General features: G+C 34.6%; 6 protein-coding genes across 7 annotated transcripts; 3 read left to right on the top strand and 3 right to left on the bottom strand.

The window, feature by feature from the left end:
- The first annotated feature begins 218 nt into the window (after nt 1–218).
- Nucleotides 219–1,547, top strand: LOC123311235 (ADP-ribosylation factor-like protein 2-binding protein). The gene is made up of 4 exons (XM_044895083.1): nt 219–336; nt 388–694; nt 1,233–1,329; nt 1,389–1,547. Exons 1-4 carry the CDS (start codon nt 321–323, stop codon nt 1,479–1,481), a joined length of 513 nt encoding a protein of 170 aa, XP_044751018.1. The 5' UTR covers nt 219–320; the 3' UTR covers nt 1,482–1,547.
- Nucleotides 1,495–4,797, bottom strand: LOC123311231 (nuclear pore complex protein Nup93-like). The gene is made up of 11 exons (XM_044895079.1): nt 4,562–4,797; nt 4,327–4,507; nt 3,981–4,271; nt 3,788–3,930; nt 3,394–3,714; nt 3,060–3,255; nt 2,690–2,903; nt 2,261–2,631; nt 1,969–2,205; nt 1,699–1,902; nt 1,495–1,637 (listed from the first exon to the last, which is right to left on the bottom strand). Exons 1-11 carry the CDS (start codon nt 4,723–4,725, stop codon nt 1,518–1,520), a joined length of 2,442 nt encoding a protein of 813 aa, XP_044751014.1. The 5' UTR covers nt 4,726–4,797; the 3' UTR covers nt 1,495–1,517.
- A 3,069-nt stretch (nt 4,798–7,866) lies between these two features.
- On the top strand, nt 7,867–18,461 carry LOC123312598 (protein PALS2). Of its 2 annotated transcripts, none has more exons than XM_044897113.1 (9): nt 7,867–7,897; nt 9,627–9,748; nt 13,599–13,931; nt 14,121–14,381; nt 14,747–15,215; nt 15,939–16,108; nt 16,183–16,395; nt 16,507–16,581; nt 16,639–18,461. In XM_044897113.1, the coding sequence occupies exons 1-9, from the start codon at nt 7,882–7,884 to the stop codon at nt 16,813–16,815; spliced, it is 1,836 nt and encodes a 611-aa protein (XP_044753048.1). In that variant the 5' UTR covers nt 7,867–7,881; the 3' UTR covers nt 16,816–18,461. The 2 variants fall into 2 exon arrangements, with proteins under 2 accessions (XP_044753048.1, XP_044753047.1); XM_044897112.1 differs by lacking the exon at nt 7,867–7,897 and adding an exon at nt 8,351–8,560.
- A 636-nt stretch (nt 18,462–19,097) lies between these two features.
- LOC123312599 (diacylglycerol O-acyltransferase 1) lies at nt 19,098–22,671 on the top strand. Its single transcript, XM_044897114.1, has 9 exons — nt 19,098–19,309; nt 20,571–20,699; nt 20,753–20,847; nt 20,902–20,954; nt 21,063–21,168; nt 21,224–21,373; nt 21,486–21,805; nt 21,875–22,147; nt 22,200–22,671. Exons 1-9 carry the CDS (start codon nt 19,200–19,202, stop codon nt 22,431–22,433), a joined length of 1,470 nt encoding a protein of 489 aa, XP_044753049.1. The 5' UTR covers nt 19,098–19,199; the 3' UTR covers nt 22,434–22,671.
- A 175-nt stretch (nt 22,672–22,846) lies between these two features.
- LOC123312601 (E3 ubiquitin-protein ligase PPP1R11-like) lies at nt 22,847–26,013 on the bottom strand. Its single transcript, XM_044897116.1, has 3 exons — nt 25,770–26,013; nt 23,837–23,951; nt 22,847–23,570 (listed from the first exon to the last, which is right to left on the bottom strand). The coding sequence occupies exons 1-3, from the start codon at nt 25,854–25,856 to the stop codon at nt 23,350–23,352; spliced, it is 423 nt and encodes a 140-aa protein (XP_044753051.1). The 5' UTR covers nt 25,857–26,013; the 3' UTR covers nt 22,847–23,349.
- LOC123312600 (succinate--hydroxymethylglutarate CoA-transferase) lies at nt 24,156–25,763 on the bottom strand. The gene has a single exon (XM_044897115.1). It carries the CDS (start codon nt 25,640–25,642, stop codon nt 24,347–24,349), a length of 1,296 nt encoding a protein of 431 aa, XP_044753050.1. The 5' UTR covers nt 25,643–25,763; the 3' UTR covers nt 24,156–24,346.
- Nucleotides 26,014–26,193: the final 180 nt, after the last annotated feature.

Raw genomic sequence — 26,193 nt, 5'->3', positions numbered from 1 at the left:
GGAATCGATTGGACACAAAATGGAAAGCCTATCTCCCTTGGTCTAGATTTTCATCTGCTAAGTTCAATCATAAAGTCTCATTGGAATTCCCGAATATTTGGCTCAAAAATTACCATTACCAATGGGGTGTTCTATTACTATCCTCATTATATACTGGAAATAAAAATACTAGTATCTCCGCGAACACCAATAGGAATCAATAAATCAATAGGCATATTTGTGCCTGAAAAATACTCATAGCAACCGTCTCCAAAGCGATGACACAAATATTTGAAACAGCGCAAAATTAAAGTTAAAGAAGCACCGAAATTATTCCAAAGATGAACGATATCGAAAGTATAATTTTGCTAGATACTAGCGGGTCTTAATTAACGACTGAATTTTCAGGAAAATCATTAGAAAAACACATCGACGATTTAGAACTTTCCCATTTGAGTCTCGAAAATGACAGTGACGGCTATTTCGCCACAGTTATCGGAAATATTGAAGATGTAATTATGGAGGATGATTTTTCGAAATTATTAACGAGTTTTATGGACAAACATTGGAGGGAATTCGAAGATGCCGAGGAAAATAAATTGATCTACACGGATATATTCAAGGAATATTTAGAAACGATCGAGAAGTATATTGAAGAAAAACTGAGAAAGAACATCGCCGGTTTCGATATGAACATTTTTGAGAATGAGCTCAAGTATGTATGAAAAATATTTGTAGGCATAAACAAAGATTATAGTTAGGTACTCTATAATCTTTGGGTACCTAAAACTAAGATGTCAAAACCATCTTTGATCTTTGGTATAGCTTTAGAAATTTTAGAGGTATTACAAAAGAGCAACCTATTTGGTATAACAATGCAAGTACGCGGTTTTCATTGATAGGGTGGGCATAAGGAGCTCCAGAAGTTCAAACCCTGGGGAATCACGCACCTCACTGGAAAGCACCCTTTCAATTTGGAAATTTTTAGGGTTTAAACTGCCCTATGAAGGGGTTTCAGCGAATAATAATAAGCAACTGAAAATCCGTAGCGATTCTGATTGAAACTTAATGAATTAAAATTATTTAGTTGCTGTCTAATTTTCAAATTTTTGAAGAACTTATTTCCTAAACAGAAGATCCTATTTGCTTCATCTTGCATGAAGACATAATAAGGAAGGATTTGAAATAACACTCGATCAAAATGAGGGCTCAGAGAAACATCACTTTATTCAATAAACCAAAAATATTTACAGGAAAAGGGAAAACGAGCTGGATGGACAAATATTCGAAATTTTGGACACTTTTTCCAATTTCGAAGCCTTCAAGAGTATGCTTTTAGATTATCGAAATGTGAGATGATTAAATTTTAGAATTAAATTTTTATTTGGTTTTCAAAACATTGTTTTCAGATGAAAATGGGACATTCTGTCGATTTTTCCATGGACATCTCAGTCAAAAAATATATGATTGAAATGGAATCCGAAGAAACTGGTGTACTTTGAGTAAAAAAATATGAATTTGCAAATTTTTAATTCCATTCAATGCATTAAAATTTCCATTTGTACTAATCTACTGTTTGTATCTCCTGGCATTCGATAAGGCAATAATCCAGTGAAATCGGTGAGAATTTTCGCTTGCTGCCTCAAATAAGTCAGTTGCTGGAAAAGAATAGCACATAAACATAATGTATCATTGACTGCAAAGTGTCTAAAAACTCACATTTTCGGAAGCATCATTTTTGAATTTGGAAGGTAAGTACTCGTTTCCTTTCAACTTCTGATATTGTGCAAAAAGCATATTCATGGTGGCCAATATAACATCTGGTATAACTTTGCAGAGTTCTATGCTCAATCTGTCAAATCCTTTAACCCTTTCCTCGAATTCATGTGACTGCAAGGGTATTAATTGGATATCTCCCAAAGTCTGAAAAATTTTCGATACACAATCAAACGCTCAGGTTGTTGAAATCACAGTGTAATTTTCACATACTTTCAATGCCAAATTATACTGCTTGGAATGATAATAATCGAAAAATGTGAGCAAATCTTTCAGTTTCAAGAAGGAGATAACAATATTAGTCGAACTTCGGTATCCTTCCCTCTCGTAACGCTCTGCCAATTCATTCGATTTCTGCTGCAGCCTGTCCCTCAAAGAACCTGCTTGGGCGGGTAACTGAACCACTTGGGAAAGCAGGGAACATAACAAATTCAAAGTCATTTCCTGCATCTGAAAAAATTTGGCGATTTGAGAAAAATAGTATTAAAGCAATATCCTGTCTTACGTTTGCAACGTCGTATAGTTCTATTGCATCTTCGAATAGGCCTTTTTTGCAGAGAGCGTCAGCAGTTATCTCTGCTATATTTTCAGCTGTTATAGAGGAAGAGTTGAATTGATCCACCAGTCCTTTGCTCCTTATTCCATTCCTTTGAACTTTTCCAAGTATTTGTTCGTAGGACTTTGTTTCTAATGCTAAATCTTTAGTGCATATTTTGAAGAGGTTTACTCCGTCAGAATCATTTATATTCCTCAAAATGTAGAAATAATGCAGCGCTTCATTTAGGCAAACCATTTCGAATTTTTTCACATAGATGAGGATGAGGCGAGCTATATTCAAACGGCGCGCAGGTTTTGGGTCCATCGGATCAATGCTGACTAAATGGAAAAATCAGGATAATTCAAGCATTCCTTGAATTTAATCGGGAATACTCACTCAGTGGAGCACTAGGATCATAAGGGCCACCTAATAGATACAACTCTTTCAGAGCAATGGCCATATGAACGCTATGAACTTTGTATCTTTCAATTCTAGCAAGAAATTCAAGAGCTGCTTCAAATTGGCCTGTTAATAGAAGTACTTGGAAATAGAGATGAGGTTGGTTAGAAGCATCGTAATGAGATTCCCCATATTCTTCCAATATCATTCTCTGTGAATGACAGTAACAATTTAAAATATAGACATCCATGTTATGAAGGATTTTAAAACATAAAATCATTCAAAAAACAACATTGTGAAAGTGAAAATATGCAAAAGACAATAAATTCAATAAAAGAGGTGCAATCTTTGAAAACATAAATGTCACCTGTAATTCTTCGTATTTGATATGATCTTCTTTGTCATAATCAGTCCTGACAAGACTTAATTTGAGCCAGAGGTAGTCATCTGCAGTTCTAGCAACTTCAGAATGTTCATCAACAATATCACAACATCCCAAAACGGACCAGATTATTCTTTTAAAAGGATCTGTTTCATTACGGACTGTTCTTCGATAGGCAAATCTGGAAGATTATTAAATAATAGATCTGCATTTTATCAGTCACTGTAGAATCGTTGGTAGACTGCCAGTATTGGTTATAATGAATTCTCGTGTGAAATAGAAATTTTGAAGTTTAATTGAATAATGGAATGAAACTCACCTAACACTACTTTCTAATTTAGCATAATCAGCAGGTGGTGCATTATTGATTTTAGCTTGCAATATATTGATTATCTCTCGAAAATCTGAATTGTGCCTTTTCAAGCAATAAATAGCTGCATTTAAGTCGCCAGCCCTAAGACAATAATAAACCATTGGCCAAATTGGCCGATCTTCAATTGTACCATCATTTAGACCATAATATTCCCCCTGTAGACGAATTCCAACAAAACTTTTAACTAAATGGTAGGTACCAGGTATTCCACCTCGAAGAGCCATAGTTAAATTTTCATTTATGATATTATTCATATAAGTTTTGTATCTAAAAATAATAATTTTTTTCATTGAAATAAAATTAGTTACAACTACAACCAAATATTGAAAAAATTACAAACCTATCCTCCAAATATTTCTTTCCCCTATTTACTAAAGCATTTATCACAGGTTTAGAATACCTATTTTTGATTGGATCATCGGAATGGGGAAATGGTGGTAGATCAATCATATACTTCAGCATTTCCCACATATCCTTCACTTTCTGAAATCATATGTGTTAGCCCATGCTAAAGCACCAATCAATCAACTTACTGCATCTTTGAATTCCTGGGATATCTTAGTGAAAACCGAAACCAAGTCTTGTTGAGGTGAATTCTTAGTCACATTACCATTATACTCAATGATCTTGGAAGCATACAATGTTTCACTGGTACCTAAAAATGGTGTTGTAGGTGGTGTTGCATCCATAAATATACTTTTATTGCTCCCAAGTTCTAAGAAGGATCCTGATGGGGCTATCATAGAATGTAGAATTTTACGTTTTTCCTGTTTCCATTCTCCAGCTTGGTGCTCCCAAGCATTTTCGTACACAGATTTCAAGCACTTCAAATAGTAAATATTAATTGAAGAATTTAATAAAGACTAAAAATGCACATACTGAACTATAACCAGATTCAACAACATTCAAAATGCAGTTTCGAACTTCATTTTCCAACAAACTACTGAGGTCCAAGTCTTCAACAGGTTCAATAGGTTCAAAAGTTCTTTTGGTACTTATAGATTCCAATTTCTGAACAATTTTTGGCAAATCTATACCCTTGGATCCCAATAATAAATTCCTGAAAATATTGCGGCATAGCTTAAAATAATATTTGAGTTAAGCAAATAAATACGCTTGAATGTCCTTAGCTCCAGTTTGTGCTACTCTGCTGTATAGTTCATTAGACGCTTCCAAAACTTGTCGTAAAGATCTCTCGACTTTGGGTAATTCACTAGTTCCTTCCAAATTTGTTGTTAGTTTTTCTGCCTCTTGCAGAAGCTCGGAAAAATCAGACATCTTTTTGGAAAATTTTCAAACGGTCAAATTTATACGTTTTCCGCTATAACCTCAAAAAACAACCTCATGCACAGAGAAGTATAAGACAGTGACAGATGACTGTTTTCATTAATATCACAATATGATCTTAGTTTTTGTTTATAACGTGCGTTCAAAAAAAATCGTCGTCAAGTAGGCTATGAAATTTTGAAGGCTGATGTTCGGTGGCTGAACGTATGTCTTTCCTTGAATTACTTCATCTTCCCAAAATGTAAACAATGATGACATTAACCTATATATCGTAATTTTGTATGGAAAGGCACTTTTCAGAAAAGGTTACCTGTAAATTTCACCCAACGTTCGAAAAGCATTTCTTTCATTGAGTAAGATGACAAGAATCCAAACAATCTGAGGCGGTTAGAAAAGTTCTTCGTAAAAATTTTAACCGTCCACTATTTTCATACGTAAGAGACATGAATCTTGAATTGATCGTGGTAGTATGTTTTTTTGTAAGAAGGTTCTAGTTACTTCAGTCATATGAATAAATCACAGTAAGATTCTCAATAATATGTTTATTAATTCTCTATAAATATCGAATTGATTCAGTCATTACTGAAAATCCATGACTAAACTAAAAGAACTGAATTACATGAAAATAGCTATTGGACAATTTATTAAAATTCAATTCAGCTATAAAAAGGCATGATGCTTTCTCCTTCATAACGTTCTGCTATTGAAGTTCCATAAAAGAAAGTAGGTCCACATTTTGTCTTTGACTGAAGCATACTGTCAGTATGCATCAGTTCAGTATGATACTGAACTCCAATTTTTCTCGGATGCTACAAGGTTAGGTAATCACAACCTTTTCAGTTTTCTGATAACATGTCAATCTTTATGGAAACAAATGGATATCTTTTTTTTTAAAAGGGGGGGAAAAGCCAACGGATACTCCATCCACTTGAGATAAAATATGAAGAGAGGTTTGTCGAGCTTCTGTCACCATGTTTTCATTATAACTGAACTCTAGAGTTTTCTTATTTGGTATACCACTCCTTTTTTGTTTGAACATACCTGTTTCATCAACACATCGCAAAACAGTACAATGGAAAAATTCATTCTTAATAATCAACAGCAACATAGGCTTCAATGAAGTCGCCGGAACAGAATATTTCCATTTTCCTTCAATTTTCTTTCCAATTTTGAAGTAGAATTCAATAGTAAAAGTCTTTCACACGTCCGTAAAAACCATCTTTATAATTTGCCGATAATTTTAATTCAACAACAACCCAAAATGCTAAAATGACAGTTCACCTGGGAAATAGTAAAGCACGAGCTAAGAATTACGTTTAGACACGAAATATCGACGTTCAAAATTCCATAGCCTACTTGACGACGAATTTTTTTGAACGCACGTTATAAAATAAACGAAAATCCACATTTGCCTATATGAAATGAGTACTGCGAGAAATTTTGAGTATCATTACTCTAAAAATTATTGAGTGTGGCTTTGTAAGTTCATGTTCTTAGCGTATGGTCCGTATATACACATTTGGTAACCGAAAGCAAAGAGGAACAAGAGATTTCACTCCTCGAATTTAGTTCCCGAGTCTATGTCGATGGTGGGGCGACCTTGCAATGCTTTGCCCCGGACCAATTTCCCACTTGCCTTTTAGTTTCGAGGGAGCCAATCAGATCGCAGGAATTTCGAATGGCCAATCAGATTGAAGATTCAGTCGAACAGAATCAGCTGGTCTCGTGTTTTGATTGTCAAATTGAAAGCAAATAATTCTTGGTTAAAAGTGTTTTCGTAATCCAATATTTTCATTAGAATGAAGAATAATTTATGAATTTATGAATAATATCGATAAATAGGCCACTCCAACCCGCTGTCAGATAGATATCAAAATAGAATTGTGGAGGATTAACAGGTGTTGTGTACGTAAATAAAACAAATAAATCATATAATTAGGAATATTATTGTTATTTTAGTTAATATACGTACATTGAATTAGCATTAAATTCTTCGAGTGAGGAATTTCACTTGTAATGTCGTCCACAATTTTTGTGAGGTTAGAAGGTTGGAATGGCTTCGATTCGTAAGAGTTTCAATCATTTTCTTCATAATTCAACAGACAATCATACTGACAATATCAATGTTTCTAGAGGATAGTTCGTGATAATTTAAAATTCAGAAAATAATAATCTGTTCCGTCTGCTAGGTTATGTTTGAATATTTCGAATTTGACATAAGGGACTCCGCCCATTTCTGCTCAAGGTCAAAGTAACACGCAGCGTCATAATAGTAGAGTGAAATCTCTTGTTCCTCTTTGCCGAAAGTTACCAGAGCGGTTACTCTGGTGACAGATATTGAACTGAATTGTCAGGAATTCGACATTTACGGACCGCCCACTTACTAACCAGAAGAAACCAAAATGTATATACGGACCATACGCTTAGTTTCTAAACTAGTGCTTAGCATAGAACACATAGAACAGTGCTTAGCTTGTACCATCATATAATTCAAATAGTGGCGGGAAAAAGCTAACATGCCATTTACATGAACCTCCAGCCAAATAAACTTCTATTAGATAAATACAATCAATTCTGGCCAAATCCGATGCCCCAAATATTTAATGATTTTGAGGAAAAGTTAGGAAATGATACTGAAAAAGCTGAGCACTACGTTCAAGCATCGCAAAACAGAGATATATCTCTATAGCTTTGACCGCACAGCACCGAATTCAAAATTCCGTAGCTGTATAGCTATGCTATACCTTCTTCGATATTTTGTGGAATATTTATGCTAATTTCCACTGGAAGATGGTGAAACATGATATCAATTCAAATGCGAACACAAGAAATATTGGTATTTTGCAAATAATAATCTATTTTTTGTATATTGCTTGTATATGAGCACATTGCTAACTGCGTCTTCCTTTGTTCATGAACTAGATAGAGAATTGCATGTTTGAAAATGCTATTAATAAATAAATATCGATTATTTTCATAACCTAGAAAGGGGTGAATAATAAGGTATTTTGAGATAGTGTTATTACTATATTTCATATGAACAATATTATATATGTATTTAAAATGAAGGTGTAGCCTACTCGAATGGGGAAGGTTGTTCAAGAATACTCACAAATATTTACCCATGGACTATAAATTGGTTCATTTATGAAGAAAGGAATAGGTAGGCATATTTTGAATACAATTCAAGTGTTGATATTTTTGAATGCAAAAAAATTATCTCCTGCTTGAAAACCCTTATCGAACGTATTCAAACAAGAAAAATTAAAAATTCATTTCCTAGAAATCCTGAAATTATCCCTTCAATATGAATGATTCTTACGTATATAAATTCTTTTGTTAATTTTAATTTTGAGTCCCCTCCGTTAATTGATTTTTTTTTTTGAGTCCTTCTGATAAAGGTGGAGTCGAGACTAGACGCAGAAGTAATCTGTGACGTTCAAAAACCAAGACGTCACTAAATGTGACGTCACGAAACTGCAATTTTCGCGAGTAGGCGTTTAATCTGACGTCGCGGCGCTAGGCGTCGATCCAATGATTTCAAAGAACAAGCGTCAAATCTGGAGCACATGTATCTATAGCAACGAAACTAGGAGAGGCAGAATACGTTCAGTCATGTCGGCGGACGCTACCTAGAGACGTCGCGACGTCTATAAAACTAGATCGATCGTTCCTAAAACAAATGTTCAATCCTTGATTATCTCACCTGTTTAGAGAAACGAGTGGCGTGAGATGTTAGGTTTAAACATGGGGTGGATTAGTAAGGAAGACTTATCTGGAGAAAAAGGGAAGTTATTAGACGTAAATGATCACGAGATCGAAGATGGTGAGTTATCGTCGAAGAAGAAGAAAAATTTTTGGGAAATTCTGGTGTTCTTCCAATTTTCGGATCATTATTTCCATTAAAAAAAATTAGTACTTCAATCTCAAATGTTTTGCGAAATGAAATCTCTACTATAGATTCTCTGCAGATATCTAAACCAGCAATTTCCCATTTCAGCTTTTCAATTCTACACCTTTTCCAAAGGTTATTTCAGCATGTTCAAACAAATCTTGAAGGTTTCGAAATTATTTCTCAAAAACTGGTTTGATGTCAAAATGCTGTTTCAGAATTGTTTCGTCACGCATATAACTCAGCCTCTTTGGCTTACAGAAAAAACTAGCATCAGTTCCTTCAATGAAACGGTCATGGCAAAGATTTTTTTCTTTTCTTGATTTTCCGTCTCTTGTAAGCTTTTGCATCCGAGAATTTAATATTACGAGGAATTCCGACGAAGGCAACGCTTATTTTCAAGATGCAATAAATCTGTATTGGCATAGATTGATCTGAAATTTCGACATATTTATATCACCTTTTCATTCCAAAATGTATCTCGGCGCTCCGATTGGAATACTTATTTCAAAGATCTCATCTCAATTATTTTTCGTCACTCCCTCATCATGATGTAATAGAAATCGTTTTTAAATCGCTGTAAATTATCCGTGACGTCAATCGAATCTATCTAGATGTTCCATTGAGTGATTTATTCCTCGTCTTTCAAAGTGGGTTTATTTTGAATCTTAGCGAATTGGATTTATTTCAGGCTTTACATCAAGTTCGAGGAAAATCGATAAATTTGGTGATAGATATAAATGAATCGACTCATCTGTCTTAGGATTAAAAAAAGTTTCAAGTGTAAGATATCTTGGTGATTTCTGTGATATCACCCGAGAACCACTTGAAGAAGTAACCAAGATTAACTATGTCTTCAATATTTTATCGATCAAAAACTGTCTGCCTCATTTATTTTATTAATATTTTTCGAGAAAAATATATACTGTTGATCTATTGTTGAAAGTAATGAAACGAAAATATAAGTTGTTATGTCATTCAACAAAGAGGATTTTTGCAGATGCCCTCGACCATGTCAGAAAGAACTTGGGCGAATCGAACTGTTCCGATAGAATGGCTGACAATGATTTGATTTTTTTGAAAGGCTTGATGGATAGTCCAATATTGAAGAACATAGTCAAGGTGAGTCGTTTTTATCATTTATAGGTAAGGAACTACACATTTTATTGAGCTTATGAGGTTAGAGATTTCTCAGTTCGTTGAGAAGCCCATCTTATACAAACGGACGGGTTGTATCGAGGCCTATACAGGGTAGTACGCCACCTGTCGACAGGTAAGCGGATGACTCTTTATACCTTAGTAGAAACCTGTTATACTGACAGAAACGCCACTTGTGGGGAGTCGCCACACACGCGTTCGTGTGCCTATTTCCTATGAGATTTTCATTTTTCTTGAATACCGTAATGTCTGGCACCCTTAGGCCAGTTGTTCTATACTTAGTATTACAGCATTCTCACGTCAGAAGGGGGCTCATAGCTTGTTCTGTCCAGCTTTGTAGAGTATCTCTGGTAGTCAGCTATCATAAAGCCGTTTCTACACTGTAAGAGATGAGTAAATAAAAGATAAAGCCTACATTCTTCTAATCTAGTCGTTCTGGTTGTCCCTGGTTAACTGTATGTTCATAAAACCTGTTGAATTTGAACCAGGATTAATCATATGACTAAGACAGGACACATTCTTGAAAATTCAACATTTTTCGATAGGGAGATACGGATAAAATATCCTGGGGATGATACCCTAGACACCTGTCGTTATCCACATCAGGTCAGGACGTTGAGCGTACCTGTCCCCCGCTATCTATTCCGACTTTAAAGTCACTACCTACGCCCCCCTACCATCGAAACCTTTGTTTCCAGTTTCCACCTTTCACACATCACAATTCTAGAACCCATTGGTACAAGCAACCGTTGCGAAGCACGTATCAAAGCTAATCACTCCTATTAAATAGTCCGCAGTGTACCTTTTGTTTGTAACGTAACTTTTTCTAGTCCATCGATCGGGCATAAGCGGAACCCTTCAGGTTTGCACAGTTCGACGAACAAATCCAACCCGTTATTTTCGATTTGCGATCAATTTCTGGTGTTGTCGAGTGGTCAACCTGTTCGCGAAGTGACGTCATTCTGGTTCTATTACCATTTTGGAGATTTAAATTTTCGATAACAGGTGAATATGTGGAAAATTATCATTTTTCTATTGGGTGCTCGGGGAGGTTTTTCCCTAGCGAATTCCTGATGAGTTTATTCTTGTGAATCATGGTTTCCTCTTTTCTGCTCCGGGCCACACCTGTAAAGGTGTTGGTGATGGGAGTTCATGAGAAGCATCTACAAACAAGCGTGCCCGAATAGAATTTTTCCAGCGTTGTTGTACACATCGCGGGAATTTTTCTCTTGAATTATTTTTTAATCATAAATTGGAAATCTTGATATTTGCCTCACCGAAAGTTTTGTGGTACAAACGTTTTTCTTTATTCGGGAACGCTTTTAGGTACCTATAATTAGAAAGTTTGTTGTTTGTGAATTGGTAAGGTGGATTCAGATTCATCATTTCATATCTCTTTCTACTGTATTATAATATGTTAACAAAGTTTCTTTTTGCTATGTCTACTTCTTCATGGTTCATTCCATTATTATATTTTACCTCTAGAATAAGTTCAGGTATTTTTAGATTCAATTCGAAAAGTTCTTCTTCATTTCACAATTTTAACATACTTAGTAGTCAATACAGAAAGCTCCAAATATTTCGTTTTCTCGTGAAAAATTGTATAATCCCTTTTCAGGCGGCTAAGAATTATTTCTTGTCGCTCTTTACTAAGAATATCAAAGAATTTTGAACTCGATTGTCATTCTTATTGATGCTTCCTCAATTCTTATTAAAATTTCAAGAACCTTACGTTTCTGAACCCGTAGAAATGATTGTAATTTGCAAAATGAGAAAATTTCGAGTTTTCCAATAACTTCATTACACAAATTCGATTTCAAATGATCTTAGAACTCTAGAAAATGCCTTAATTTCAGAATGAGTAGAAAATATTATCTACCTCATACGAATCATCGAGTTAATCGTTCTTTGAGGGCTCCCAAATACCGATAATTAGCGTTAATAGACGTTCAAGTGCCGTCTTGAATGTAGTTGAAACAATTTGCTTCACCTCTGCACGTATATAGAGCTTGAATTCATTCATTCTGAGTCATTTTATTCAATTAATGAGTGACCACAGTAGACCAACTGATTCGTGCTATAGCTGCCTGGATAGCGTGGTGGAAAAAACCCAAGCACGATGTTTGATTATATTTCGCACGTTTATCATATCATTACACGAAATATTTGTATTCATGAATAAAACTTTTTTGACGTACATTCATCATTTTTATCATCATTTTCTATTTTTTGTTATCAGTTGGTTACACTCACGTTTTTGATTCCAATCCGTTAGTTTTATGTTATTAATAGTTTAGGTCAATTCGATAATGCACATATGCATCTCTCTGCATGCATGATGAGCATGTTGAGATGTAAAGTTTCTTGCCAATTGCTTCTCTCTAAGGTACAATGTGCAGAGAGTAGAAATGCGGAATTCTCTGTCTTCTGTGGATATCTGTCAATCTTGAATCGATTGACTGATATCCAAATCGTTTGGTATTTCTATATATGTCCAAATAGAAAAATTTTCGTTTGAAGTATCCTCATTGAGGATTAATTTAATTGAATTTCTACACTCTCAGGAAGTCTTAATTCTTCCAAATTTTTCGAGACTTCCGAGTCATCCATGGACATAACACCAATTAGCTTCTTTGAAATTGATTCATTCTCTTATGAATAATTTCCTGGACTGTTTTCCAACAGCTGTTGAAGAATATTTTCACTTCCTTCCAGGAATAACTTATCGCCTTCCTGGAAATTTGTTTTTGGATCTGTAACACCTCCCGCTAAACCTCTTTCATTCACTTGCAGTGAGCAGATACTATTACTGACGGTTTTGAACTCTGCTCCAGCAATGATTCATTGTCTGCAATTATTTTGGATATGATTATCCGAAATATGATCGGCCTGCATTTGATAATAAACAAGTTATTGTTCACTATTCTTTATAATTGGATAATTGCTAAATCCGAGGAAGTTCCAAGGTTATGTTGTGAAAAGTCAGCATTGTCTTTTCGTTTGTTTGTTATTATTTTATATGATAACGAAGCGATTTTCGTTTGTTGCCCTAGTCTCGGTTCCCACACCAGGTATCCTCCACATAATAGAATGACTAATTCATAAGGGAATATGGTTTTTAATCGGAAGTTAAAAAAATGATACGATTGTTCGACTTATTTTTCCTATGTGAACTATCCAAAAATAGAAAAAAGTTTGGGAAGGAACATTTCCATGAAACGTTCTTGGATTAAAATTATAGCGAACTTTGAATGTCAGTCTTTGTCGATGGGTTATTGTGATGATTTTTGCGAAAACAAAATTTCATCTCATATTTTTTGTGAAGAAACAAAGTGCCACAAGCACTCATTTTTTGGATAACAAGTTGATGAAGTTTTTGGGATGAAGAAATCATCCCTTCCGGGTGTTTCACTTCAAATGTCACTGGGTATATATCTGATTACATGTAGGAGCAGCCACACAATCTTGTCGCGTTCATTGTACTCCTGTGAGGTCACTATAAACTGCAATGACTAACGCTACATCGTAATGAAAACTTAATGTAGGTCATCGATTCATGTTACTTAGGTACATTCATTCTATAAAATGAATTCGCGCGAAACATAGGAAGAATGCATGAAAGTGCATAAGGCAATGAAAGTTCACATGGAGTATTGGTTCTCAGTGAAATATTTACAAAAAAGATAATTAGAACCCCGTGACACAATATAAAACTTGCATAAGGAAAAATATCAATCAAAGCAATTTTCCGATACGTCAATACAAGAAACTGGTCGATTTTCCACATAAAAACGCATCTCAATACCGTTTTCAGGTACAAGATCGACTAGAGGAGCCCCCTTGTCTCCCGAAGCCAGTATCGACAGATACCAAGGACCTGTTCAAGGAGCTCCTGATCCGATGTAACATTTCCAGGACTCGAGAAGCAAGAGAATTGTCCGCTTTACTCGGCAAGCCGCACTTCAAAGCCCTCCTAGAAATACACGATGATGTAGCGAAATGCCTATCAGATCCAGACAGGAGTAACAGAAAACAGGAACCCGTAGATGTTAAAGTAGAAACTCCATCGGAAATCAAGGAAATCACAGGAGAGATGATGCGAATGGTGGGAATTAGGAAGAAGGGGAACGAACCACTTGGCTTAACGGTTGGTTGATACGAATCTGTATTCTTTCTCCTAGAAGTTTTATCTCAATATGTGATCTCACATTTAGACAGAAAAGAGCGCTTGAAAAATATCTCAGATTCTTATATTCGTGATACAAAAGAAGCTGGAATGACAACATCAAAATTCTCTTTTCCACCTAAAAACTGCTATTTTCCTCATTTCTTTCAGATACAAGTGAACGAGAATGAAAATCTGGTCATAGCGAGGATTATCGAAGGTGGCATGATAGAAAAGCAAGGCCTGCTGCACGTAGGAGATGTTATTTTAGAAGTGAACGGAATACCAGTGAAAACACCTGAAGATCTCCAGAGTGAAATAGCAAAGAGCAACGAATCAGTCACGCTGAAAGTTGGCCAAAGCAGCCCAGAAACTCACGCTGCCTTGGTTAACTCGAACGGCTATAAAAATGGCACTCTCAAGAGATCCACGGTATGTACTTACTCCTGAATAACTTTGATGGTTGGACAAACATCAATGTAGACATATTGGCATTGGAAATACAGAGGTTACTTGACTTGCTTCCAATTCTGGTTACTTTCTTGCCCTTCTACCTCTCCTTATTGACACCCTTGATCAGCATTTGCTAGAATGTCATCTTCTAAGAGACCAATCATCATAAAATACGTTTAGCGATGATTCTGTTAACCAATGAGCAACGTTTTGGTTCTCTACTACAGTGAAATGTAGATCAAAAACGCTGGAAGTCTTGGGTGCTTCAATGATGAATTTTTTTTTCTATTGCAATTTGGAGACTTGCAGCCTCTTTCACCTAAACCTACCCCTTCTTTTCGCAGTGTTTCATGAGAGCCCTCTTCGAGTATGACCCCCAAGAGGACACCCTTCTGCCCTGCAAAGAGATAGGTCTGCCATTCGAGAGGGGAGACATCCTCCAGATCGTCGACCAAAGAGACCCCAACTGGTGGCAGGCGAAGAAGGTCGATGGTAATGGTTCCACCGGTCTCATCCCCTCCTTGGAGTTGGAGGAGAGGAGGAAGGCCTTCGTACCTCCAGAGGCGGATTTCGTGCACAAGATCAGCATCTGCGGCGCCAGGATATCCAAGAAGAAGAAGAAGATCATATATAAGTCGAAGAGCAACGGAGATTTCGACAAGGCCGATCTTCTGTTGTACGAGGAAGTGACGCGAATGCCGCCTTTCAAAAGAAAGACGTTGTGTTTGATTGGTGCTCAGGGTGTGGGGAAGAGGACGTTGAAAAATAGACTGATAAACAGTGACCCGGACAAATTTGGAGGCGTTATACCACGTAAGTTGATACTTAAGTTTTATCACCAGTGGAAAAACCTTACTTCTTTTCCATAGAACACTTCTTGTACGAAAAAGTTTAATTCCTAAAACTGGGTACCACCAGTATTTTTTTCGATTGGTTTATTCTCACTCCCATAGAATGTATGCTCAATTTCATTCCTCTCAGTTTTCTGGTTTCTACGACACTGATTTCATATCTGATGAATTGAAACTTTTCCTAGTTCCATAAAAATAACAAAATGAATTGTGTAATCACTTTATCCTCTAATTATTAGTGAGGAATACAAGCAATCTCTTACAGAAATCCTCTTATGACTGCTGGCATGAATAGAACTCATTCAGAATCCAAGCACAGCCTTTTTAATTCATAGATCAATGTTTATGCCTTTTTAATTCACCGGAAATTGCTACGTAATGAAATCCGCTTTTATAGCTGAAATCTACCTACTCTATTTTCCCCTGAACATTTTTCGCATTTCTCGATCCTGTATTTGTCCTCTGAAAATGTTCACTGTCCCCGACGTTCTTCAAGGAATTTCCAAGAAATTAGTTGCGAAAATCTTTCTTCCTTTTCATTTTTCATAAAATTTATTATTTGGAAAATGAAAGTTTTGATATAACATGCTTTTCATCATTTGAAAAAGAGTGATAATATCCTTGTTTGTGGGTCATATAAACAAGGATAACGTGTGCTATTTTTTCAATTAATTCTATTTGTCAGACACTTCACGGCCTCCCAGAGTGTTGGAAGAGAATGGTCAAAGCTACTGGTTCATAGATAGAGAAACAATGGAAGAAGATATCAAGAACAACAAATTCTTAGAATATGGAGAACACAATGGTCATCTCTATGGAACCCACTTGGATTCGATCAGAGACGTTATCAAGCAGGTAAGTGAAAAAAACGTCCAACTCTCCCTTAAAAACTACTTATAAAAAATATGATTGAATTGAACTTTTTTCAGGGTAAAATGTGTATCCTCGATTGCAGTCCTCTAGCCCTGAAAATCTTGCATAACAGTTCGGAATTTCTGCCCTACGTGATTTTCATAGCTGCCCCTGGTATGGAGCAGCTGAAGACGCTTTACGATGCCGCAACCATAGGCAGAAGCACCAATAGCTTGAGATATTCTAGTCGAAATTTATCAACGAGGAACTTGTCGACCAGGAACTTATCGGTACGTGAAATTTTCAACGTTATATTTCATAAAAGTCTTGGGTCTGTTATTTGTATATATTTTTATGAACATTTTTGGCCCATTTTTCTATGATCCTACGTTTTTTCACAGTTTGACCGACAGTCTTCGATTAGATACAGTTCGAGGAGAGCTAGAACATTGGAGTCGTTGGCGTCATTATATGAGGTAAGTTTCCTCGTAAGTATTTGGGTTTGTTAGTGAGTTTTCCAATCTGAAATTCAGGAGGAAGATTTGAGGAGGTCGCTGGAGGAGAGTGCAAGCATGCAGAGGACTTACGATAAATACATAAACCAGGTGGTTGTTAATAACGATTTCGATGTTACATTCCGGCAGATCGTAGAAGCTTTGGATACGTTGACAACGGAACATCAGTGGGTCCCGGTCAATTGGATTTATTAAAACTTCGAGTCTCACATGAAATTTTTCTTTCGGAAATGGGTACCCTTTTGCTTTCCTTTTTACATGAGCTACGCAAGTTTGCCTTCGCTAAGACGCTTCTGGATCAGATATTTTCGGTTAGAATATAGATTTATTGTATAAAATATTAAAGAGAGGATTTAAAAGTGATATATGCTTTTTGTATGATTTTACACAGTATTAAATTAACTGCCTTATGAATGTGCTTAGATATTTTGATATGAATTCATCGAAAATGATGGAGTTTTAGTATTAATATTCTTTTCAAGTTTTTTAACGGTTTTTTCTTTCGAATCAAACGTTGTTGAAATATTTCGAGTTCGAAATCTTATTTAACCATATAATTCTCAAAAAATATAGTTGAATATGCTATAAATGAAGTTTATAGTTGTGCGATATTAGGGTAGAAGTTTATAATATTATTTTTGACACTGAGAGGTTCATTTAATAGACTAGTTGTATTGAAAATCTTAATTTTTTGCTTATTTTTAAGTTGTAAATTCTATGGGATAGTATATTTGTACATATTGGCTATTCCATAGCAAACAGAAACTCTGAAAGCAGCTAAATATCGTGTTTGGGTATCTTACAGAAGATTTCCCGGACATGATTGTACATATTAACATTAGTATTGTATATTTTTTAAGGTATCTTTGTTGATTTCATTGAGTTATTGTACTATATAAGTTGTCTAGTAAAAATTTGCAATAAAATGATTTATTAGTGTTATGCAGCATAGTACAAATTAATCACATCGAAGAAATCTTAACAGTCGATTATTATATGGAAGTATCACATGCTATAAATAATTTTATATTATTGTACTATATTTTATAATTGTGTTTTGAAAATTAACTTTCTTTCGAGTTAATATTCATTCATGGAACTTATGGAAGCAAGCGAGTATTTAGGTTTAGGTATAGTAGATAACCGAATTTCATAACTGTTTGGTGCTACTATTTAGTTTTAAGTAGAAATCTATCTTTGCAAAATTAACCCTGCACAATTTTGAGATCAACTCCGAACTTTTGTTCATATAGAATATTATCTATTTTATATTATGTGAACCAAAGTTGGAATCTATATAAATATGTACTTGTATTTTTTTTTCAAAATATTGTGTTGAAGAATTGTTTTAATATTCGGTATTATATTTAGAGTCAGCGTAATTCAATGCAAAATATAAAAGGACTTTTCCATTTATTATTATATATAAAGCCTATCATATTATCTTCATTATCGTTAAGAGACATGTCAATTACGCGTGTACGAGAGTATTATGAAAAGCCTTTTCTGTATAAATACTGTACAATGAAAATTAAACTGCATATAGTCTTAGGACAGAATTGTATATTGAGTTTTTGCTACAGCTTTACATACGTGTAGTTTTGTAAGTATCACATCACTTTTATTAATCATTTTATATGAACGTTTATCTTTAAGACATTGCTTATTTTATAATATGTTGTTTATATTTTTATTAGCCTTATTTGAAGCCGTCCAAATGTTCAGGGATTTGTTTTTTTAAACTCTCTGTTTACATTAAATGTATTATAATTTTATTTTTCATCATTTTATTTCTATGTAATGGAGAAATAATTTTTAAATAAAATTTTGTTGTATTTGAAGTTATCATTTATTTCTGGTTCGTCATCTTACACCAAAATTCCAAATATTCAACATTACTGATAGTAAGCATGTTACAACGCTTTAGAGCGAAAATTCTCCTAAAACTACAAAAAACTTGAAAATGATTCTTTAAATACCTGGATGACCTTGATGAAAAGATTCTGAGAACCAACGTTCAAAAATAATTTAAAATCAAGCGAAGATCGGTGAGTTAAAAAATCGAATGAATAAATTTTGTGTAAAAACGTGGTTGTCCATCAGATTTCTACTGGATGATAACAACTCCAAAGTATCATAGTTCCACACTGAGAGATTAAATATGATAAACCAATTAAGATAACTCCAGTGCAACACTGAATATATCAGGGCGTTCCGACAAGAACTTCAACTCGAGAGTTTTCAATGCCTGTGAGTTGTATCCCATACTTAAATTACTAATGTTCAGCGTTTATCCAATTTTCATATTAGTATCCCCAAGTCGAATAAATGAGACATGATTTCATACTACATGCGTCATCCCATCTACCTTTCCATACGTTTTCCTAACCGAATTGTCCAAATTTGGGATATTGAATGCAGTTGTCATGTATTTTTGGTAAGCCCCCTGTACTTCCACTAATTCAGCTTAACAACGTCCGACACTCGAATCGCATAAACAGTCCTAGGAGAGTTACGAATGGATTTGTTTCCGTTATGTGTTTAATACGTTCTATTTAACAAAAAAATCCCAACACAGAATGACCAGAGAACAGGAAGGGGTAAGGAGCAGGAGGGCCCAAAGTGTTACCCGTGCAGAAGAAATACAGGCTGTTGAGAAAAAAGTCAGATATTCTCAACCAGATAAGCCGTAAGTAATTCAGAATATAGTCTATATACATCTATATCTGATTGAACCATCATTCCTTGGAAAATGCGATGAAAAAACTGAATTTAATTCAAACGAATTGAAATATTTCACAGTAATTATTTCAAGCATGTAGAAATGGAAGATGTAACATCTCCGCGATCATATATTTCTCATCGCTGCTATTTCTCGTTCGTTTACATTTAATTTTCATGGAAATAATAAATGATACAAGTTGAATTCTAAATGGGTTCATTCACATCGTATTTATATCCCTAAAACCATAAGCAGGGTCTTCTTTATAGCGTGACAAATTTAATTCTTTACCTTTCTTATAAGGAATTCATTAACCTAGAGGAGAAATACTAATATCATGATTCATCGTTCTTGTCCGCAACTCCAAGTATTAATGCGTGCAAGTTTGGTTGCATAGGATACATCTTCCAAAAATTAAGTTTTCTTTCAGCCGTCGGAGTTTTTCACCTCGTGTATGAAAAATTGTAATTGTAGAATCAGAACTCTCATTAAAGCAGGAGCTGATTTTGTATTATCATCATCATGATGGGTATCCCAGGTGGCGACGCTCCAAAGAAAGTTTGGAGAACCAGATCAATATAAAATTATTATTCTTGTTCAAATCCTATTCAACTTCGTCCACTTCAGATGAGGATTCAATTCATTACCTTGTCATTGGTTGCTGAATAATTGATTCTCATAATGAAATTTATTCATTCAGTATACCTGAATATAAGAAATAAAATATAGATGTCTACGTATCGCTATTGCTACAAGAAATTATGTGTAATACGTGCAAAAGCTCACTCAACAAACGACATTTAAATTATAAAAAATTATCAATTATTCACTTGATAATTGCATAATCGAGATAATGAAAATTTTTTATATGGTTTATTATGAGAATAATCTTTGAAATTCGAAATATAAATTTACTCAACCTTATATCAACGATTCAAGTTTGCAATTGAAATTTGTCGAATAGTTTGACTGTTTTTCAGAGTTTGAAATGACGAATAATAGACAACGCAACCTTGGCGATAATGCATAAACAATTGAGTGTCCACAATAATAACAACTATCAGCATTATTTGCTCTGAAAAATCATCAGGACGGAATAACGCAGTAAAAGATGAAAAATAAAGTGATCATTTCAGTCAGGAAATTTTCGTTTTCCTTCAAAACTGAACATTCAAAACACCCTTTCACGGATTTTTTCTTTCGTATAAATATTGTACGAACTTTTCAGATGTCACAGACCAAGAGATTCCCTGTTCTCGTGGACGTCGGGATTCAAAAATTTCACGGGATTCGTGAACTGGGCTTTCCTCTTACTAACCATGGGAAGTGTAAGACTGTTACTAGAAAATTTTATAAAGTGGGTATGAAATGCTGAGAGGAGTTTTTGACCTTCATTTTGTAAAATTGCAGATACGGTATTAGAGTGGATCCCCTGCAATGGATTTACGTGTTAACAGGTCTGAACGATGGCGGAAATGGACACCCCGCTATTGTTTTGATACTTTGTAAGAATCTTGAATAAAAAAATATAGAAAATAAAACTAATTTTGAATTTTCAGATTCCATAGTTCCTATCACAACATGTCTGCTTGTTGAAAAGGGTTTGTCAGTGGTAAGTATTGATGAAACATTTGACTCCATGCTTCATACACTTTTTTGCATAAACTTGTTCAATTTTTATCATTGATAGATTTTATGAAAGTGCTTCCTTGTTTTCCAGGAAATTATACCGCACATGTTAGGGATGCTTACCCATATCTTCAATTTAATAGTTCTAATTATGCTCCCCATGGTAGTAATACATTTGAAAGAGGGATTCAACTTAGGTAAAGTGAAACGGTTGTTATATCGAAAATTAGTTATTTAATTCCATATTTTCAGTTGGCGCGTCTGTTGTAACATCCTTTTATACAGTTTTATTTTTGAAATTGTGGTCCTACATTCAAGTGAATATGTGGTGCCGTAGCACTCATCAGAAGAAAAGGAATACATTGAGGAGATCTTCGGCATCTTTCAGTACGATATCCAGGTGTAAGTAGATATCAAAGCAACTTGATAATTGTAGATCTCTATATGATGTCTCCATTTAGAGAGAGGGATCTTATAGCTGGAATTATCAATTTAATATATTCGATTTTTTCAGCTGCAGACAACAGCCTAGATTCGTCTTCGGAAAAATTAGAAACCAAGGAAACGCAACTGGTACAATATCCAGACAACCTCAATCTGAGAGATATGTTTTACTTTTTATGTGCACCAACGCTATGTTACGAGCTCAATTTTCCAAGAACGGAGAGAATAAGGAAGAGGTTCCTCATAAAACGGATTTTCGAAGTGGTCGCCGGCACTCAGATAGTGTTCTGCGTGATTCAGCAATATATGATTCCGTCAATAATCAATTCTTTGATTCCATTCAGCAATATGGATATTACTCAAACGACGGAGCGGCTTTTAAAGCTAGCGGTAAGCGGGTTATCCAGAAAACATACAACTTCTCTCAAAATTTTCGATTCATACTGTTTTTTTTTGCAGATACCTAACCACCTCACGTGGCTGATTTTCTTTTACATTACATTCCATTCCTACTTGAATCTGATAGGTGAACTATTGCAATTTGCCGATAGAAACTTCTACGCGGATTGGTGGAATGCAAATAACATCGATACATTCTGGAGAAACTGGAATTTGCCAGTACACAGATGGGCTGTTAGACATTTATATTTGCCTATAGTCGAAATGGGTTTCAACAAGTCACTCGCCGGTGTATCAGTGTTCTTCTTGAGTGCCTTCTTCCATGAATACATGGTAAGTTTATCGATATGTGGAGTGAGATGAATCATAATTTGTTAAATTTCAGGTAAGTGTCCCACTTAAGACGTATAAAATTTGGGCGTTCACTGGTATGATGGCCCAAATACCACTCTCGTCTTTCGCCAACAAAGTGGAGAAAAGATTTGGACCACGATGGGGCAATCTCATCGTGTGGTCCTCACTCATTCTCGGACAACCACTTTGTATAATGATGTACTACCACGACTATGTTGTAACCCATTACGGAGAGTCTCTCTTAGAAGAATATGGACACATCTGAATAGAAACAAAGTCCATAAATCGTTACCATATCAAGCAAACGATTAATGTTTTACTCATGATTCAAGAACGATAACAATGAAGATATTTTATCGTTGTACAGAAATACTGCATATCTTGAAATTTAAATGCAAATTTCATAATCCTATTATTTTATACAAATTTTTGTACTTAGATTTAATGGAATTGTAATACAAAGAACTGTTATATGTACGAAAATAAATATATTTCAAACTGTTGATGAATTTTTGTATTCACTTTCAGAAAATTCCCATGGGTTTTATTGTGCATCTTAGCATTATCAAAAAAATCATTATAGACTACCTGCCCTAGAAGAAATTTTTAATTTTAGAGGTATGTAGATCGTAAAATAAAAGAACAGGGTAGACAAAAAAAAATTATACCCAACAGGACCAATTTTTATGATTATTTATTTCAACCCAATGTGACAGTAACATGTGCTCATCGTGAATTTTTACAACACATTTGCAAATATAAGCTTATATAACTTTCTTATAACCTATCACTTAAAAATCATTGCAATTCCATAAATTTCTCCATGTGCAGATTCTTCTAATCCAGAAAGTAAAACTACTAGGTACATTTGAGCAATAAATATGGCAAATCAAAGAAATTTTTTTTATTAGTTTTCTTCTAACAACAATAATACCATAATGTGAGCCTTTTAACTGCCATTATATTGTTGGTTAAGACTGGTAATACTAAAATTAATTCAATCAAATTGTGTAAATATTGACTTTTTCAATAAATCAGGCATCAAAATTAATGAGTGAAATGAGCTTGTTGAAACTTTGGCGGATTTATTTCAGTTAAAATCTTTCTAAAAATTCAAAAATTGGTCTAGAACTCGAACTCTTAATATAATATACAATGATCACAATATAAAGCCGAAACAGTTAATTCTCAACTTTTTCTTCATTATCGTTTAAACTAGGACCAGTCTCATTTTCTGAACTACTAATTGGCTGTGTATGCACTGAATTGTTGTGATCATGATGTGTTTTCTTCTTCTTTATATGACCTTTACAATGTTCGCATTCGTCATCGGAATCTGATGATGAAGAACTGCTAGTACTGTCTTCATCTATACTACGAGGTTTTGTGTATATACAACAACCTGAAAATTTTAAACTATTTTGTGTTCCGACAACCCAAATATTACAGAAGGTTTCTGATACAGCTTCATGACAGCCTTGTTATTGAAACACTTATATGACTTTCATCAAAATAGGTTTCATGAAGCAATAAACATGTTTAGCTATAACATTAACTATTCTGGTTCTTTTTTTGTTTATCCAAGATGTTATAGCAAAACAGTTTAAGTTATTTATAAGGCTCTATCTGATGACATAAATTGTAAATATAAATGAAATTTCAACTCACATTTTGATTTCTTTCTGTTCATATTCTCATTGTCCACGGTTTCAGTAGACCACTGAACTTTCTTATCTGTTGCTGGCTTTCTTAAACGTAAACGTAAAGTTGCCACTTCAGAACTCTGAAATAATTTATGAACGAAATGAAACCTGTTAAACTCGCAATACTTAACCGAAATATTTCAGGTGGACTGTTTTGTTTCCTTTGGAAAGCAGATTGTTTTCAGATTACATTTATTCATAAGTGTTTGGTACATTGATACTAGAATATGAGAAAAACCAAAGTTCATGTTATATTTTTATTATTCTTCAAAATATTGTACATTTGGAAATAGAATTATTTTTTCCCGGCATTTCAGATGCATATTTCCTCTACAAATGATACATAATATAAAAAATAAGAATTTTCTGAAGGTACTTTTTTTTAAATTTTTCAACAGGAATAAATATATTCATACATTTTTTAATACCTACTCCTAATGAACGATGCCCAGATGTTTCTGTAGAATAAAAAACATTACTGAATTACGTTTTTTCTTTTCAAATAATCAATCTTTTCCTCATCATAATTCAAACAATTTTTCAAAACATCTTCAGTATGTTCGCCCAGCAGAGGTGGAGGAGATCTGACTTCATTAAGCCCATCACTGTATTTAACTGGAGGCCCAACAACTTTAATTTCGCCAGTTTTAGGATGATTGAGAGTTTGCACCAAATCTATAGCTTTCAAATGAGGATCAGAAAAAACATCTCTCAATGTATTCACTGGTCCACAAGGAAAGGAACTTCCAGCAAATATTTCCATCCATTCTTTATTTGTCTTTGTACACAATACTTTCTCTAAAATTTCCAGTAATTCATCTCGATGCTTAACACGTAAAACATTTGTTTTATATTTTGGATCACTACTCAGATCATTCATTCCAATTTTTTTGCAAAGATTTTGGAACTGAAGATCAGATCCTGCTCCAATTGTTAAGTAGCCATCAAGAGTTTTGAACATTTGGTATGGTACTAAACTTTCATGTGCTGTGCCCCATCTTTGGGCTTCTTTACCACCATTCAAATAATTTGATCCTATGTTAATCAGACTTGCAATTTGTGTGGAGAAAAGATCACAATCAATTTTTTGCCCTTTTCCTGTTTTTGTTCTGTGAATCAAAGCTGCTAAAATGGCTCCTTGTGCGTACAACCCAGTTGCTAAATCAGTAACCGCAACCCCAACTTTTACTGGCTCACCATCAATGGGTCCAGTGATATTCAGGAGACCCCCCACAGATTGGGCAATAACATCATATCCTGGTCGTTTCATATAAGGCCCTTTAGATCCATATCCACTTATGGAACAATAAATGAGTTGAGGGGCAATATTTTTCAAATCATTATAACCAAGTTTCAAATTGTCTAATGTTCCTGGAACATAATTTTCTACAAGGATATCGGCAGATTTCGCTAAATCATAAATGATTTCTTTTCCTTCAGCAGATTTCAAATCGACACAGACACTTTTTTTATTTCTGTTGACCGCCACAAAATAGCAACTTTCTGTAGTATTGTTGATAAAAGGTGGCCCCCATTTCCTAGCTTCATCACCTGAGCCTGGCTTCTCAATTTTAATGACTTCTGCACCTAGATCACCCAAAATCATGGAACAAAAGGGTCCGGCTATTATTCGTGTCATATCAATGATTCTCACACCACCCAAAATATTGTGAGCAGAATTGCAGTAAAAGCTATGACCTTTCATCATTGCTATTTTTGAATTATGCAAAATATGCAAATGTTTGATTGTAAATTTGTTGATAAAATTCATTACGAGTTCGTAATTGAAATCAAGGCGAATGTACAACTTGATGAACAAAAGAATCGTAATCTTCAGATAAGTTTATGCAAATAAACAGTGTTCTTCATAGGAGGGCAAAATAAATGTGTCAACATACCTGATCCGGTTCAGTTTCAACGATTGTAACAGAGGTAGTCTGCTGCTGCATTCCTGTATTTTGTGGGGATGGCATTGAATCTGCCATGATTTGATCAGAGTGCAGAATATTACTCAGTTGAAAAATTAGCGCTTTTTCATCTATATGCTTTTATTCTTCAATTTTTATTTATTTTACTTGGGGGAACTAAAATAATTTTTCAAAACATGACGTTTTTCTGACGTTCTTTGACAACAAAAAGCTTGACAGTTTGTTGTTTGTTTTATTGTAACTACTGATCTGCATTTTAACTAAGAGATCAGTTTCAAATTTGAAACTGAGACGCCGAATATACGAAGTCTTAGGTTGATCTTGCTTTAAAAAGAAGTTGCCTGGAAATTTTGAAGTAAAAATTTTCCGCAATATTTCGCAGCTTTTCACAAAT

Source organism: Coccinella septempunctata, chromosome 4 (genome assembly GCF_907165205.1).
Source record: "Coccinella septempunctata chromosome 4, icCocSept1.1, whole genome shotgun sequence".
NCBI classification, from domain to species: domain Eukaryota; kingdom Metazoa; phylum Arthropoda; class Insecta; order Coleoptera; family Coccinellidae; genus Coccinella; species Coccinella septempunctata.
This window is presented reverse-complemented; position numbering and strand designations above follow the sequence as displayed.